Below are 17,176 nucleotides of genomic sequence, written 5' to 3' on the forward strand. Positions count from 1 at the left end.
CTGCGGAGCCTGGCGGGTGAATGACCAGAGGGGGAGGTCAGGGGCCGCAGGGAGGACGCGGCGTCTGCGGGGCTGGGGAGAGAACCTATGCTGGGGAGTCTGGACGCCTGGGTTCCATTTCCGGCTGAGCCGCTGACTCAACCCATAATTAGTCTCTTTAGCCAATGTATTCTTTTATGCAAATATATTTATTTACATATGCAGATCAGCAACTGTAGTCCCACCACCACGACCACCACCGGACAGGGAAAGGGGGGGAGCAGAGAGAAGAAGGTAGAGGAAGTGGTTGTGATGACGTCGATGCTCTTAGATGGGGGACAAACTGATTCGGGGGAAAGTAGGGTGGAAACAGGGGCAACCAGGGCTGGATTAGGTCCCGGTTCGGGGGCTCTGGGATTGACTTCTCCAAATTCTCACCGAACCGGAAAAGCCAGAGCAGTCCCGGTGAGAGAGCTGCCTGGGGCCCGGGAGTGGGAGAGACGACTGGGCCAAGCAAAGGTACGTTGTGGGAGCTCCCCGGTATTCAGCGATACTGGGCTGAGAGCAGCGCCTTGGAGGTGGTGGAGGGATCTCTCACTTGTTACCCCAGAAGCGCTCTCTTTTCCAAGGAGTGCCTCAAATTTCCCCAATTCTCTCCCTTCCTTTCAAGGCATCGTGCACTGACCCTCTCTTCAAGCTGATACTCTCCCAAGTCATATATAACTTAAGCTTAGTGTCCTCGACCCAATTTTCTACACCTCCTCAACTAGTTTCTTAGGGGAAGCAAAGGCAAATATGTAGCTGTTTTGTTTTCAAAGTTTATTCAGTCGATTCTCACCCTGCCTGGCTGCCTGCCTCCAAACCTCTTCAATCCAACAGGCCTACTGAGCACAGAGGTTCTTTTGGGGTCTTGGAACATAAAATGTCAGTCCTGGAAGGGACCTTAGAAAAACTCCCTTATTTTACAGATGAGGAAACTGAGGTTCATCAAGGGAAAGAACTTGCCCAAGGTCACAGAACTAGTTAGTGACAGAATCATGACTGGAGCCCAGGTCTCCTGACTCATCCTTTCCACTATACCATGCCACACTGGATTTTCAGGGACAGGTTAGGGCTGTCCTGGTCTGTGGCTGAGGGAGTTCCCATAGGTGCTTTCAATATTCTTGTAGGTAGGTAGGAGCCTGGAGTCTGTAGAATATAAGCTCCCTGAAGGCAGGGGCTTTTTATCTCTTTTTTATCTATCTCCAGCCTTAAACTTAGTCCCTCAGAGGGCAGACATTTAGTAAATGTTTGTTGTCCTTTGTCCCTTGAGCATCAGGTCCTTCTACCACCTCATCCTGGAGCTGGTTACTGGCTTCAGGGTCATGTAAGGTGTTGGCCAGATGGGGAATGGGAATTACAGGGAGATTTGGGAGAGTGTCCAGGAGTTTGCATAGGGTGGCTGATGGGATTAGGGGTCCGTATTGGGGGGCTGGGAGGCTGAGAGGCAGGGAGACTGGGAAAAGAGGCCTCTCCCTTTTGCAGAATCAGTGAGTTCAGCTCCTGTACTAATTTATCTTCCAGAGACAAACGATGTTGAAAACTGGTTTTCCGAGGGGGGCCAGGAGGCAGTTCTGGGGGTCCCCTCTCTTGTCCAAGGGAGCTTGACTTAGAAAGCGGGGGACAGTCACTCTGTAGGCTCTGGCTTTGCTCTGGAAATGCAGTCCGGCTGGTGGGAGAATCCTCAGGGACCTCTGGTTCAGATGTCTGGTCCAGTGGAATCGGAGAGTCCTTGGTCAGTTCAGGGAAGGCTCCTACCTCTTCATACACTGGCTCCTCAGCCTCTTCTTCTTGCTCTTCCACAGAATCCTGAGACAGCTTCAGGGGCTGCATGTGGAGTGGGTGGATTAGGGTTCCTGTGATGTCTCTTATCCCCCTAAGGTCCCCTCCCTTCTGTTCTGATAGTCTAATGCCGTAGTAGCTCCCCCTCCCCCCCTACAGAACCATGCTCCCAGCTTCACAGGGAGACCAATGTTCAACACATCAGGAGCACATAGCAATCCCCTGTTCAGGGGTGGGCACAGAGGAACATAGGAGAGCACATGGCATTGGGGAAAGGGGGCACAGTACTCACAAAAAACATGGATAGTGTCCTCCGGTTGTGCAGTCGGCGCTGAACACAGGCAGTAGGGGTGGGAAAGACACAATGAGCAACAACAGGCAGAGAGCAGAGCAGGGGGAATAGGAACGTTGAGACACTGAGTAGGGACTGGGCATAGAAGATGGTGGACTTCACTGGAGGGTGAGGTGCTGCCCTAACCCTGTCCCTTTGTGAGTAGAATGACCCCAACCTTGAGCTTCCAAAGCCTGGCCATGAAGGAACAAGGGCAGGGGGAATGAGACTGTGTCTTGAGTACAGGGACTGGGTTAAGGAGGGATTGGGAGGGGTCATACCAGTGTCTGGTTGGCAGAGAGCAGGGTAGCACCACTGTCATCACCTCGAATAGGCAACAGGGGCATTGTGCCAAATTTCTGTCGGGCTAGGTCAGAAGAAGAATGCCGCCGAAGGACCACAGGCTGCTGATCATCATGCTGGGCAGGGACATGGGAGATATTAATGGGTATAAGCCAGCTCACAAAGAGTGTGTGATGAGTAGTAGGGGGCACACAATCTCTTCTACTCATCGCAGCTTCTTATTTACCTGTGCTTTAAGGATGCTGGTTGTCCAGTCCCACATCTCATCCTCATCTGTGCAAGACAGGTAGCTGAGGAGTGGTCAGAGAGAAAAAGAAAGAGAGAGTGAAAGTGGCTGAACATAGACATTAAACTGGGGTAGGCAGCAGCAGCCAGACATTTTTACCCTCTATCATTCGACAGTGAGGGAGATAATGAAGTAAGAGGAGTCAAAGGGGAAAAGAGACATAAGTGAGAGAAAGGGAATGAAGAGAGGGGCATGGGTAGAGCAAGAGGAAAAAAATTGGAAGGAAGCCTTGGAGTAGATGGTAATACTCACAGCTGCAGCTTCTCCAGGATCAGTGTAAACCCCCATCTAGGAACCAAGGGAGAGCAATGTTGAGGAAAAAGAAGAGGGATGAATTGAGGTGTGAAAATGTACAAATGGGAGAGAAGACAAAGCCTTCAAGTGACTCACGGTGTTGGTGGCTTTAGCTTTCGGCGTATTCCTAGGTAAACTTTTGCACCATCCAAAGACCATTCTCGCTCTGGCTTAGAACTCTGGAGACAAGGTCAGGGAAGTCATTTAGTCAATGAGGAATCAGGGTCAGAAAGGTCATGAGGACGACCAAATGATCAGGATCACCTCCTGTCTGCCCAAGGTGACTTTACCAATTCCAAGCCCACAGTCCTAGGGCCTCTGGCATGGTAAGGGTAGGTGGAGAAGACTGTAGAATCATCTCAGGGGCATATGAAGGATCATCTCTGGGATGGGGCTATGGGGCTCTGAAGATGACTTATCCCAGGTACTCACCCTTTTCTCCTTGAGCAGCAAGAGGCAGCGTTCCCGAAGTAGGAAGAACCTTTCCTGAAAACGACTTCCTAGCAACCTGGGGGGCTCTTCCCGGCACCGAAGCAGGCCTACCCGGGGACTCTCCCGACGCACACCTGGGCATAGATGGGCAAGTGATGGACCAAGGAAACTGGGGAGAGTGGGATAATCCAAGGATAAGTGGTTCAGTGCTATATACTCTATGTCTAGTTAGGGAAAGGCCACAAGTAGTACTGAGATAAACAAGGGATTAAGGGGGTTGGCCTCACCTGTAAAGAGGCAGCTGGCCTGGGCTAGGGAGACCCTGCGCAGCAACAGGGAAGCAGAGCCTGGTTCAGGGAGCTGGCACCATTGCAGGGCCTGTTCTAGGACCCGTTCCTTTGGGTGCAGGGGCCGCTCTGGAAGGTCAGGCGTAGAGATTAGAGAAGCTCATGGCCTGGAATGCACTCCCACCTATGGCCAGTCCTTATCAGAGCCCGACTCACCAAGCTCGCCGTGCTCCCGGATCTCAAATGTCAGCCACAGGTCTGTGCCAGCTGTTGCTCCCCTCATCTCTAGTACCTGATTTGTCAGCTCCTCAGCAGTCAGTGTTGGGGAAACCTGAGGCCAGAAAAAGATAGCAAGAGCCAGGGCTGCAGCTCTCAAGTCTCCCTTCACCCTTGCTCCATCCTTTTGTTTCCTTTCCAGTCCTCCCAAGGCTAACCTTCAGGGTGACACAATTGTCTGGTAGCTGCTGTTCCAAGTACACTTCCATGATGATATCTCCAGCTTGTGACAGCTTTGGTGTGGGGTGGCGTGGGAGGAGAGCAGTCAATGGAAGAGCAGAGAAGAAGGTGTGGATAAATGGTCAAGCTCAGAGGCCCAAGCAGCTCTTGCTGCTTCAGATCACTGGCCATACTTACTCACATTGCTTTAGTTTCCTCCTGGCCCTTATGCTTGGGTCTGGGACAGGGGAATTAGTTGGGTACATCATTTGGAATCCCTTGAAGCCTTTATAGATTGGAGGGTGAGCGTGGGATAGAGATTGAGGTGAGGGATGAGTCAGAGGGTCAAAGGGAAGGAGAGAACTCCACATCTTAAGGTTCTAGGAAAATAGGGAAGGGATCCAGAGGGGAATTTGGAAGGAGTCTCCTGATTTAGCCAGAGAGTCAGCATCTTTTTCTTCTTCTTCTTCTTCTTCTTCTTCGTGAGGCAATCGGGGTTAAGTGACTTGCCTAAGGTCACATAGCTAATAAGTGTCATGTGTCTGAGGCTGGATTTGAACTCAGGTCCTCCTGACTCCAAGGCCAGAGCTTTATCCACTGCACCACCTAGATGCTCCTCGGCATCTTCTCTTGATGCCCCCCAATGCTATAAGTGAGGATCTGGGCCAACTTACCTGCACATCCTTCCAGGTAGTTATGAGACTGACTTCCAGGTCAATCTGAGCCACTTGGTCTGAATCGATCTGTGAGAGAGTAAGAGACACTGGGAAGTGTTGGGGAACTATGGGAGCATAAAGAAACCTAATAAAGAAAGTTTCTGGGTGGTAGAATAATAATAATAATAGTTAGCATTTATATAGCACTTCAAGTTTACAAAGTACTTTAGAAATGTTATCTCATTTGATCATCACAACCACCCTAGGTGGTAGATGCTATTATCATCCCCATTTTACAGCTGAAGAAATTGAGGCAGACAGAGGTTAAGTGACTTGCCCAGAGTCACACAGCTTGTCAGTATCTGTGGCTAGATTTTATCTCAGGTCTTCCTGACTCCAGGTCCAGGGTTCTACCCATTATACCACCTAGCTCCCTACCTTTCCACCTAGAAGCCCTGGAGAAAACCAGAATGTGCTTATTATGTAGGATGAGAAGGGTCAGAGATTAGCAGTTGAGGGTCAGTGGGATGACAGTGGTAGAAATGAGGAGACTATCAGAAAAGATGAAATGTACATCCCTTCTTTCATTTAAGGGATGGAGAACTACTGGTTGAGAAGGTTGTATATACTGTCAGAATTTGGTTTTTCATGGTCACAGAGGTGAGGTCTTGGGAGGAAGGGTTACTGGCCTCAGGGAGGGAGAAAAGAGATGGCCACTGATGTAAGGCAGTTCAGGCTGTTGATACTGAGGGCTGGTGAAGGGGAGAAAGATTGAAAGGCATTGAGACCGAAGATGTGCAATGTCAATGGATTAAAGAGTCACTGGAGTTGGGAAGTCTGTCCTCCTTACATCAAAGACAGATATGTAGTTATCAATGAGTTCCTGCAACACCCGAACCTCATGCTCCCCTCGACCATCTGTCTGGAACACACTTGGTGCAAATAACAGGGCCAGGTTCCGAGTACACATCTGGTTCAGACTTGCACATTTCTGCACCCTGAGAGAGAGGCATGGGAGTCATGGAATGAGACCACTAACATGGTCCAATTGTTAGACTGAAGTCAATAACAAGAGTCCTTTAAGAGATCGTTATGGGTAATGAGTTAGAAACACTGTGAGGTCAGCTTGGGAGATGAAGGAACATTGGCTACCATAGGTTCCCAAAGTGGGAGATACCGCCCCCTGGAGGGGTAGTAGCCTCTAGTGCAATTGGAGGGCGTTGAATAAAAATAAGGGGGTATTGGAAGCATAAGGAAAAAAGAGAAGAGAAGGAAATTTTGAAAAACTGTTTATACATGTTTCATCCATTACGTAATAGAGTTAAAGTCATAGGTATTACATTATTTTCCAAATAAACACACAAAATTCAAGTTATAATGGATTAGTGGTTAAGTCCAGAGACAGGTCTTAACAAGCAAGTGTTGGCAGGCGAGCTTGTGGGGCATTGTCAGGAAGTCCAGCAAGAATATGTGCGTGTAATGACTTGTTTACAATATGATACTATATGGTTGCATCATTAAAATTTCAATGCAGGAAAAAACCTACAAATTTACAAGTTATTAAAATTTAAGATGTGTGTTTTTTTTAAAAATTTTATATTTTTTCAAAATGATGCAAATGTCAAAAAAAAACCATTAAAGGGTTAAAGAAAGTAGATTTCTAGGGAGGTGCTGAGTAATTTTTTTTTAAAGGAGGCAGTAAGCCAAATACGTTTGGGCACCTCTGTGCTAGACTGACCGGTAGAGGTGACCAATGAGGGTGGACAGTGTTCTGTGGTTGACCTTGGGCAGGCATCCAATCACCTCCTTGTACCGCTCTAGCCGCTGAGATTTCTGGGGTAACTCTGAAAACAGGAGGATGAGGTTTGGGGAAAGTAAAGGTTGGGAGACATAAAGTAGGGTTAGAGGCAGGGACTTAGATATGGTAGAGATGGGGTTAGGGGCACTCCAGAGCATAAAGTCCTCTACACCAGGGTTCAGATACAACTAAGCATGACTGAGGTTTATCTCCTAGTCATATACTTGGATGACTTCCCCACCCCCACCTCCAGATGGAGAAGAGATTAGTGAGAAGAGAGAGGATCCTGGAAGGGTTTGAATTGCTTGTGGCAAGTTCCTAGGAGGTCTTTGGAGTTACCTGCAGCCTCCCTCCATCTGGGTAACAAGCGTGCAGAGGTAACAGGGTCATCCAGCTCCCGGAAGAAGCGTTTGAGTGTGTCCGTTACATCTTCCACAAAGTGCTCTCCTGGTCGGAGCTTCACTGACCGTGCATCCTGCCGGAACTCAGCCAGCAGCCGGAGACTTCGTGCCCGAGCACCCCCCTTCCTATATACACCCTCCAAACGTAGACCTACAGACACCGCACGGCACAGTCCATTGCACCTTGTTACCCTCCATTATTTTTTCTCACATCTCAAAATTGCTAGTCTTCCTTCCTCAACTATCTTCTATCCTCCTCTACATGCCCAGTACCCACCCTTAATCCTCCACGCCCCTCAGATAGTGCTCTCTTACTCACAGCACTGGATGAAGTTAACAGAGCCTACTTGCCAGGGATGCTTCCCCTCTCAGTTCTATAGAACTGCTCCCTGTGCTGTCTCCTTCCCTCTGTCCCTCCTCACCATGCTGAGTGACAAAGCTGATGCAGGCATCCACGATGATGGGAATGTCTCCTCGACTCATCTGTTGCCCTTGCAGCGCTGTGCCCCCACCTCCAGCTGCTCCTCCAATGGCAGTGCTCCAGCCAGCAAAGTCTATACGCCCCTCTCCCTGTAGATACAGGGTCCTGAGACCCAAGGAGACTTGGGTCAGAGCCAGATGAAGGGGAACCACCATAGAATGACTGGGGTGGTGTGAAGATACTGAGTCAAGTTGCCAAAGAATTTTAGAATCTAGGGGGGAAGGGACCTCAGTGCCTATCTATGCTAAGCAAGAGACTCTCTCCAAATGATGTCCCTAACAAATGGTAATTCAGTGTCTAGTGTAATGTAAACTCCAGCAATGAGGAAGTGACTGCTTCCTATGACAAACCAATCCATTTTTGGACAGCTCATTTTTAGACTTGAGTCCTCCGGCTACCAGCAGAGGGCAGGAATACCCCAATCTGATCAGGCTCCGGAGCTGAAGAGGAGGCAGAGTGCCCGGAGAGAACTAGGCAGCGTCATCAGAAGCAAGGCCCCAAGATGCGGCCAGAGTGCTGGAGAGGAACAGCCCGTGTTGGGGCTGGGGTGGGCAGGATCAGCTCCTTCAAGGGCTCTTACCTTCCTGTTTCTACCAGGACTAGATGGTCTTTCTTATCAGGGCTGTCGCTTGCAGATACTACACCTAGAAGGGGTAGGGAGAAGAGTGAGGAGAGACCCCTTATGACCTCTAAGTGACCCTCAAAGGAGAGATTAGGGCATTTCCTCTAGTCCCTCCTGCCCCCAATTCCTCCCTCCCTCTCCATACCGCCCACCCCTAGCTCACTGATCTCCTGCAGTCTTCTCAGGTGCACAGTGTCCTCAGGAGCTGGGGAGCCAGGGCCCGGTGCTGGGCACAGGAATAGGTGGTCACCTCGGAGGAGGCCAAAGGCAGACAGCCAGAGGCCTGGGCTCATTGCAGTCTGAGAGGGGGACCGCAACCGTAAACGGCCCAGCCTCAGCAGGCCAGGGCCCAGGAGCTGGTGACAGCTTAGTGGGGAGAACCACTGCAGGCGAAGAGAGAGTAGAGACATAGACAGAGGAGACATGGAGTAAGACATCAGGTGAAACATGGAGAGATGAGAAAAAAGACCAAAGAGGAAAGATGGGAGAGTCGGAGAAGTACAGGGAGAGATGAAGAAAAGTTAAAGGAGAGGAAAATCAAAATGGAAAGAAATGGAAATATCAATTAGTTTATTTGGGAACAGAGATAGAGGGGATGCTACTGTGAAGGTGCTGGTGGTATTTAACCGTCTCCTCCCTGGATATGCCACAGGCCTGGGCTTGAGAGCCCTGGAGATGGGGAAAGGGAATTTGTGAAAGGTAATGGTATATCATGAAGGGAACTCTCAGCTCTGATTCACCTTGCCCACTGCTCTGGTCCAGGCTTCCAGACTATCAGCTCCATCAGTCCCAAAGTATTGGACCTTTTCTCCAGTCAGAATGAGTTCAAAGGAGAATGGGAACCTAGGGGCATAGAGTTGGGGGGATGAAGCAGGGAGAATTACAGAGAAGAGGAATGAGCAATAAGATGGGGAGATAGGAAGAAAAGACTATGAAAGTACTGGGAGGGCTACCTGTCAAGGTCCCCTGGGTCAACTGGTGGGGGGCTTACCCCCAGACACACCACATCCTGAGGCTGGATCAAGCTGATTGGCTCTGGACTGGTCTCTGATGAAAACATCTCCAGGGCTGCACCCAACACACACCATAGCCTAGGGGGTGCTGCAAAAATGGGGGAGGCACCACATATTGGGCAGCATCCTCCATTCTAAACATTTCTTTATAAGCCTTCCCAGTATAGACTCCTCTCCATCAGCATTAAGTGTTCACAAGCCCCAGTCCCACCTCCAGAACCACTCCTGTTCTCCCCCCAACTCTTCTGCCAAGGTCCCCTTTCTCACCATCCCGGCCCCGGCGGTGGGGTGGAGGTCCAGGTTTGCTGCTGACTGCGCTGCAGTACAAAAAGCCACTTAGTGCAGCAGGCACCAGGACTTCATTGTACACACTAGGGGATGAGTCTGAAGGATGACATTGGAAGGGGTGAGGGGAGAGATTAGGTCAGGAGATCAGTGCAGATGATATGAGCCCAAATTACCTAGCTCCAATCATAATGGGAGCATGTCCCAGATTCTTCAGTTTCCCACCCACCCAATTGAAGTCTGGGATGGAGGGTAGAATGTGAGGTGGGGCTGGTGAGGTGGCAAGTCCCATTTACTTGTTCCAAAAGCCCCCTTCCACTCAACTCTGCATGGATGAAGCCTATATAAAACTGACCATTATTTAAACTCCAGATTTTCCTGTAGTAGGGAGGGACCCAAGAGGATTATAAAAGAAGGATCTAGGACTGAAGAAACTTAGAAGAGGTCCTGGGAGGGTATGGGAAGATATATCAAGGCTAGAGAAAGGCAAGGGGCTTTGACCTAGAGGACTGGAGGTAGGGTCCCCAGGAAGTCACCAGAAAGGGATTACCTAGGGGGAGGAGATTAGAGAAACTGCCTTCAGAGCATGGTTCCTCATATGAGAAAAGCTGAATCATGGTTTTCAACAAGTTGGGTCCCATCACAGCTGCACACAGTGCCTGGGTGAAGGAGGGGGGCAGCCATCAATCCCCTCCCACTGTAGCTATCACCCCCTCCCAAACCCAGAGAGTCTAAGGGACAGCCCCAAACTGCCCTCCTCAAGTTGACCCCTTCCATCCTCCCTACCCTTCCCACCTGCAGCAGCTGACTGTGGTCAGGGTACTGAGGATGGGGTGCCCGAAAGAGGCCAAGCCGGTATTTGCGGGAGATGAAGTCCCCACGGGGGCCAGGGGGAGTGTCTGGATGCAGCCCTCCTCCTGGGGGCAGTCCCTTTATCCAGAACCGGTTGGCTCCATCATTGCCCAGGATGAGGAAAAGCTGACAGATGAGAAAGAGATCAAAGGGGCTGTGGTGACTGGTTCCAACAGGGTCCCATTTTCACAGATCTCCAGGTCCCTGGGATACCTTGAGTTCTTTTTGTTTTTTTCAGACATCCTCCCTTGGGCCACCCAACCTCTTCCATTAACCACCTCTGCTTTCCACTTTTTCACCATTTGCCTTTACCTGCACGATTTCATTGCTCCAGATGCTTGTGTCCAGTTTCAGACTCTGTACCTTAGACACCCCGGAGCCCAGGGCCCGATGTTGTCCTATAGGAAAGTGGCTGGTTTGAACACTACCAGCCTTGCAGACAGAGCTCCTGCTGCCCTCCCCTCCTCAGAGCCATCCCCTTGCTACTTCTGCCTTAGCCTCTCAGTCTTTCTGTGCCCAGGCCCAGCATTCCCCACCTGCACAATGCTTGCAGATGACCACTCCCAGGTTGATTGAGGCCCAGTCAGGACGAGCTGCTCCACAGTCTGCACAGTATCGATTTGCTCGGTTGGACCAGATTTTTTCAGCTACCTCATAGTCAGACAGAGTCTCAGTAATGGCCTCCTGCAGTGCAGATGCCCAGACCTGGCGTGTGCAAGCTGACTCCGCTGTGAAGCTGGGGGTATATTTGAGCCAGCTCATCAGGACCCACCTTGCACCTTCCTACAGATCCATCCTCAGACCCTCCTGCTTCTACTGGCTCCCTGGAGGCAGCTATTAGTAATTTCATCATGAGCTATGCAAAAGGAGTGGATGGCCTTGGAGGTGGTAAGGCTCTCCCTCACTAAAAGGCTTTCAAGTAAAGACTGAATGGTTACCTGTTGGATATGTCTTAGGATGCTTATTCAAATAGGGATTAGTCTATATATAGCTTTTGAAGCCCCCTCTAATTCTGAGAATCTGTAAGCCCCCTTAGACACCCTTCTAACATGTTACTGACCCTTCTCACTAATTCCCCTAAGTCTTTTCACCAGGAAGTCCCATTTCTGAATTATTCAGAAGGCCAAAGATTCCCTGAATTCCAGCTTCTGTACCCCCACCTGAAGGTCCCATCCTAGATTCAAGCCCTCTATCCCCACCTGAAGCATCGATGGGGTGTAAGAAGGTCAAAGCTTCGATTCTTGGTCTCCCGGACACTGCATCCCCGAAGCTCAATGAAACAAATTCCAATGCCGAGAGAAAAGGACTAAAGAGGTGGAGAGTTGAGGGAGAAGTATCAGAGAGTCATCTAGAGCTCGGGAGCTGGAGGACAGTGCCCTCCTTAAGGGCTCCATCCAGCTTGTCCCACCTCAGGTTCCATCCCGTCCCTTATGCTACATCTTTCCCCTTTACCTGCTCACTCTTGTACAGTCCTAGCTCCCCAGGGCTCAGAGCTGCAAACACTTTAGCTTTGTGTCCCCGAAGTTCTAGGATCCCTGTGCGGAGGGGACGGGGTGGATGAGGTGGCCGAGGGTTGCCTAGAAGCCGTTGCTCCTTCAGCTGAGACTGCAGCGTGGAGCACCAGTTGTCCCTCTGAGCTGAAGGTGAATGGGGATGAGTGTCGGAGAGGTTGAAGCATAGAGTGAGGAGTATGCAGATAATGCCCAGGAGAACAGTGGGGTTGGGTCTGTGACTGACGTGACCGCCCTCTAAGAGAGCACTTTGAAGTAATGTGCGGACATCTCCATCTGAGTTCCAAGGCACCTCAAACTCAACACAGCCAAAATAGAATCATTGTTTCTTTCTATACTTGTTCCTTCCCCAAATTTTTCTGCTTCTGCTGAATGCATCACCACTCTTTCCATCGCCCAGGTTCACAACCTCAACCTCAGACTTATCCTCAACCTCTCCCTCTTCCTCATCACACCCCTGCCCACATACTGTCAGGGGCCACATCTTGTCAATTCTACTATCACCATATCTTTTGTGTCAGTGCCCTTTTCTCCATTCAAACTGCCACCACCCTAGTTCAATTCCTTATCTCTTCTGGGGAGGACTATTGCAAGAGTCTCCTCCTTGCTCTGTTTCTAACCCTTACAATCCATCCTCCACAAAGCTGCCAAAATAATATTTCTCAGGCATAATTCTGATTATGTCACTTCCTAGCTCAAGAATCTCCAGCGGCTTCCTATTGCCTCTAGAATAAAACACAAACTCCTCGTTTTGTCACTTAAAGCCCTTCACAATCTGGTTCTAGATTACCTTTCCAGATTTACTTTGTATTACTCTGCTTTGCATACTCTGTGTTCATCCAAAGTGTCCTAAGTTCTTGTTCCGCTCATTTGGCATATCATCTCCCGTCTCCACCCATGCCTTTGCCCAGGCTGTCCTCATGCCTGGAATGCTGTCTCTTCTCACCTCCCCCTCTGGAAATCCTATCTTCCATCAAGTCTCAGGCCATCTAGTGCACTTCCTGATACCCTCACTTGTTACTGCTGTTTCCTTTCTCATATTATCTTGTATTTACTTATGTTTACGTGCCATAATGATTGGTAGAACATAAGTTCTTTGAAGTCGGAGGCTGTTGTTTTGTTTTTATCTTTATATCATACATACCTAGCACTATGATTCTCAGTCTTTTTTTTTTTTGGTCAGACCTGTGATTTCATAAATGTATGGGCCTCTTGGTGTGGAAATGCTCTCCACAGATGAAAGTCAACAAATCATCTACAACTTAAAGTCAAAGAATTTCCTGGAGCACTGAGAGGTTCATCACTTGCTCATGATCACACAGCCTGTCAAAGGCAGGACTTGTACCCAGGTCTTCTTCATGCCAAGGCCAGCCCCCCACTCTGCCATGCTGCCTCTCACCTTACACATGGTATACCCTTAATAAATGCTTTTTGGATTAAAGAGAATTGGATGGCAGTGAGTCTGCCTGCTTGCCTCCTACCCCGGGCTGCCTCTCCTCTCACCTTCACTCTCAGCTCGAAACACAAACACCCTTTGGCTAGTGATGACTTGGAACTTGCAATCCTTGCAGCTTCGGACCATCTCAATGACAGTCAGTGGGATAACCCCCTTAGGGAAGGTGTCCTGGGGAGATATCAGCATTGACCCAGAGTCAACAAACTCTAGCAGGTTGGTCTTAACACCCCAGGAAGACCCCATTTCCCCTTAAGACCCTCATTTCCTTCCTCTCAGATTTCCTCCCAAATTTCAGGTCCCTTAATAACCTAGCATTCCTCCTTGACCTTCCTAGCCTCCTTGTACTCCATTCCTACCCTCCACATACATGCAAACCCACCTTGTCACTTCCATAATACATCAGCTTCTTTCCATTGAACCTGACAAAACGCCTCTGAAAGACATAATTCCTGGGGGAAAGGAGGAGGGAGGAATCAGTCTTCCAGGGCCCAAGGTACTCTCTGATGAAGTGGAAGGGGAGGGTCTGTTAGGGTTAGAGGGATAGACTGCCTCCTTCTCAAGTCATTTTATTAACACCAACACCTTCCATCCACTCTTCCTAATTCCTACCTCACCTCTCTTATGGCTTCCCTCCCCTTCTTACACTCCTCCCTGGTTTTTTTTTCTTTCTGAAGTCCCCCACATCACCCCCTTCCAATCACACCCCTGAGGCGAGAGCTTGTCCAACCATCCACTGAGCAAGGGTGTGGGGGGATCAGCTAGTGAGGTGAAGCTGGCATAGGGAGAGATAAGATCGTCGCCCGGCTCTTCAGGGTCCAGGATGGGCATCAAGTGGATGGAGTCCCCAGGAAGCTCCAGACTGGCATAGCCACAATCCTCTCCCCGCTCTGGTTCATGGCTGCTTGGCCTAGGAAAAAGTAGAGGAGAGATGTGAACCAGTTAACTCACTCCATCTCTTCTCCTCGTGACTTCTATATTCCTCCCCATCATTACCTATTCTAAATCTCGTTTACAATCCTTCTAAATCTCTCCCCAATATTCCTCTCCATGTCTCCTCTATATCTTACCTTTCTTAATCCTCCTCAAATCACTTACCTGGGTTCACCTGCTGACTGACTGACACCCCTTGTCTTCATTCCTTTGGGAGTCCCAGGGACTGAAACAGGCTGAACACCATAGTACAGGCTGCTAGGGTCCATGATATGCACTGGAGTTTGGTGGAATAGAGATGGGGAGACAAGTCAAATGGTAAGATGCCTATAGTGAACCCCCACCTCTAAAAACCCTACCATCCCCTCCCCTCAACCTCCTCATGGTCCTCTACTGACCTGTGCCTCCTGTAGGTCTGGAAGTGGGGATGGGAGTAGGAGGATCTACCAGGGAGCAGTCTGCAGTCCTGAGGATGGAAGGGAACTTGTAACACAAGGAGGAAGGAGGGAGAGAAGAAAGATAGAGAATGCTTTGCCTTCTCCCCTTCCCCCTTATTTTTCCCTCCCTCACTGAATCCCAGATCTTCTGGTCCCTTCCTCAGCTGATTGCTAACCCACTCACGTTTCCTGAGTCCCTGGTTGTGCTCCCCTTCCAAGGTCTAGGCCAAAGTAGATATCATTGGGCATCATGGTCATCCTGTCCAAGATGGGAGGCTGATCCGAAGGGAGGGAGGGGGAAAAGGGAGGCTGGGGGGTGCTTAGGGAAGGCTCTTGGTTCACTGGCTGCTCTGAACCCCTGGGGACCATGCTCCCTTCATCTTGGACTATTAGGCTGGTATCTTCTTCCTGAGTCACTGGAGGGGTCTCTATAGGAGGGTTCAGCAAGGGAGGTGGGACTGATTCAGCAGGAGTGGTGCCAAAAAAAGTAAACACTGTCCTTGGTTTGGGCACTGGTTTGGTGGAGAGCACTTGAGGATCTGGGTTTGGGGGTTGATCCATGGTAGTGTCCAGTGGGGTGTCTGTAGGGACCTCCACAGTAGCCCCCTGAAGCAGGCGAAGAATCCGTTTGCGATGACCTGTGGCCCAGATGCCCATTCGACGAAGTTCCTCGTGGCCCAGGCTTTGGGCAGCAGCTGCAGTGGACACACCGTGCCTCCGGAATGTATCTGCGTACCGTTCCAGATGTACTCCTGCCAGCCAGACCTCAATGTCCAGATCCCTGAGTGACTCCATGAGGGTTCAGGCCATTGCCTAGAAAAGAATGGGTGAAGGTGGGGATGGCGGACAGGGCTGAAGCTAAGCTTCATATACCCTTCTCAGCTTTGGGGTAGAAGAGATCTAATCCAAATCCCACAAGCCTCCCCCAACCACAATCAGGCAAAGCTATAGGGATATAGACACACAGAATGTGGAGACACAGAGCTCACAGATTGTCAAAGCTTGAAGGGACTTTGAAGGGATCTGGCCCAAACCCCTTGTTTTACGAATGAGGAAAGGAAGGCCCAAAGAGATTAAGTGACTTGCCCAAGATCACATATCCAATAGGTGGCAGAGCCAAAGCCAGAACCCAGGTTTCTTTGACTCACGGTTCAGTGTTCTTTCCATTACACCACACAGAATCACTGAGAAAGCAGATACCTAGAACCCTAGAAAGCCACTGTTCAGTGAGGAAAGGGACCAAGGTCACAGGAGGGGGCTGGGGTCATTGAGGGCCACGAGATGAGGTAGCTGGTCCAAAAGCAGCAGCCTGGAACCAGGGGAGAGGAAGGGGAAGGGTCAACATAATCAGGGTGGGGTAGAACGGGGAGTGATCAGCCTATTCTCAATCAGGAGGAGACAGGAATGGAAGAGACCATTCCCACAGGTCTCTGCAGCTCTAACCCAAAACACTGCTGTCCAGTTTCCAGTTCCTCCTCCCCTTCCACCTATTGTCTCCACTCAGACTTCCTTCCTGTCCCTTCACCAAAGAGCCGCCCCCACATCCTGCCCCAGCCAGGCTGGGCAGAGAACTCGGACGTGTCAGGGCTGGGCCAGGGAGAGAAAGAAAGTGGTGGTGTGTAGGAATCCGTAGGATATCTCTCCTCATCCCATTTGGCGCACCATAAGACCACACTCGAAATGAAATGAACACTTTCCTTCATGCCTGTCCCCTCTGTGCATTCCTCAGGTTTTATCTCTGTTTTCGTTTCATCTCTATTCTTCCCTTTGTCTCAACGCCACCATATCCCACTTTTAGTCCCTATGCCATGGGTGAGCACCCCCAGTCGAGATTGCTGGACACTGACTCAAGCTCCCCTTCTCCCTTGTGACTCAGTCCCTTGCCTGGCACAAGACTGGAAACCAAGTGGTCAGAATCGGGGCAAGATTGCCGGCGGGGGGGGGGGGGGGGGGGGGGGGGGGGGGGGGGGCAGGGAAAACAGAGGCATGGGAAAGGGCGAGGAGAGGGCAGAGTCCGGTCTTGAGAAAGGAGGGGCGGGTCAACTGTCGGGGGGCGGGAGAGAAGAAGTTGCAGGAGGTGGAGAGGGGCGCCTCGCTTCTGAGATCACGCTTTGAGATCTTGGAAGGAGGAGCCCATGAAAGAGGGTTAGGGTAGTCATGAACTCTTGAAAGGGAGAGAGAGAGAGATCGGGGGCAATGGAGCAGAGGCAGCAGGTCCTCACCTCAGTCCGCGGCAATCCGCTCAGCTCCATTCACACGACGCGGTTGCAGCCTGCGTCTCGAAGCACCAAGCTCGAGTCCCCAGTGCTTGGGCCCGCCCCAGCCCTCCCACCACCTGTGTTGTCCCCGCCCCGGCTGGGCTCTCCACTCCGCCTTCCGCAGGCGCCCCTTGTGCAAATACTCAAAGGGAGAAGAGGTTACAGAAGCATTACCCAACCCCCGGAGTTTAACTCCCCCCAACCTCACCCCGCCGTGTCGCCTGGGTCCCACTATGACATCCTAGCGAGATAGTCGGAGACTCACAATACTTCCCCCACCACCACCAAGAAGGTGTAGTTGAAGGGGA

General features: G+C 50.5%; 1 protein-coding gene across 4 annotated transcripts; it reads right to left on the minus strand.

Annotated features, from left to right (window-relative positions):
• Window positions 1–781: 781 nt before the first annotated feature.
• On the minus strand, window positions 782–16,939 carry ARAP3 (ArfGAP with RhoGAP domain, ankyrin repeat and PH domain 3). Of its 4 annotated transcripts, XM_021005024.2 has the most exons (34): window positions 16,833–16,913; window positions 15,759–15,919; window positions 14,795–15,423; window positions 14,572–14,639; window positions 14,339–14,450; window positions 13,947–14,150; window positions 13,623–13,692; window positions 13,291–13,411; window positions 11,729–11,913; window positions 11,476–11,582; window positions 10,813–11,012; window positions 10,589–10,674; window positions 10,220–10,402; window positions 9,975–10,083; window positions 9,407–9,523; window positions 9,080–9,227; window positions 8,867–8,969; window positions 8,290–8,509; window positions 8,085–8,148; window positions 7,446–7,609; window positions 6,962–7,174; window positions 6,563–6,668; window positions 5,675–5,822; window positions 4,843–4,911; window positions 4,168–4,242; window positions 3,950–4,064; window positions 3,734–3,862; window positions 3,447–3,580; window positions 3,111–3,193; window positions 2,973–3,008; window positions 2,661–2,724; window positions 2,413–2,550; window positions 2,093–2,131; window positions 782–1,845 (listed from the first exon to the last, which is right to left on the minus strand). In XM_021005024.2, the coding sequence occupies exons 3-34, from the start codon at window positions 15,403–15,405 to the stop codon at window positions 1,342–1,344; spliced, it is 4,725 nt and encodes a 1,574-aa protein (XP_020860683.1). In that variant the 5' UTR covers window positions 15,406–15,423; window positions 15,759–15,919; window positions 16,833–16,913; the 3' UTR covers window positions 782–1,341. The 4 variants fall into 4 exon arrangements, with proteins under 4 accessions (XP_020860683.1, XP_020860682.1, XP_020860685.1 ...); XM_021005023.2 differs by lacking the exon at window positions 15,759–15,919 and having other exon boundaries at window positions 16,833–16,938; XM_021005026.2 differs by lacking the exons at window positions 2,093–2,131; window positions 15,759–15,919 and having other exon boundaries at window positions 16,833–16,938.
• Window positions 16,940–17,176: the final 237 nt, after the last annotated feature.

This window comes from Phascolarctos cinereus, unplaced genomic scaffold, assembly GCF_003287225.1.
Source record: "Phascolarctos cinereus isolate Bilbo 61053 unplaced genomic scaffold, phaCin_HiC Scaffold_2;HRSCAF=192, whole genome shotgun sequence".
Classification (NCBI taxonomy): Eukaryota; Metazoa; Chordata; class Mammalia; order Diprotodontia; family Phascolarctidae; genus Phascolarctos; species Phascolarctos cinereus.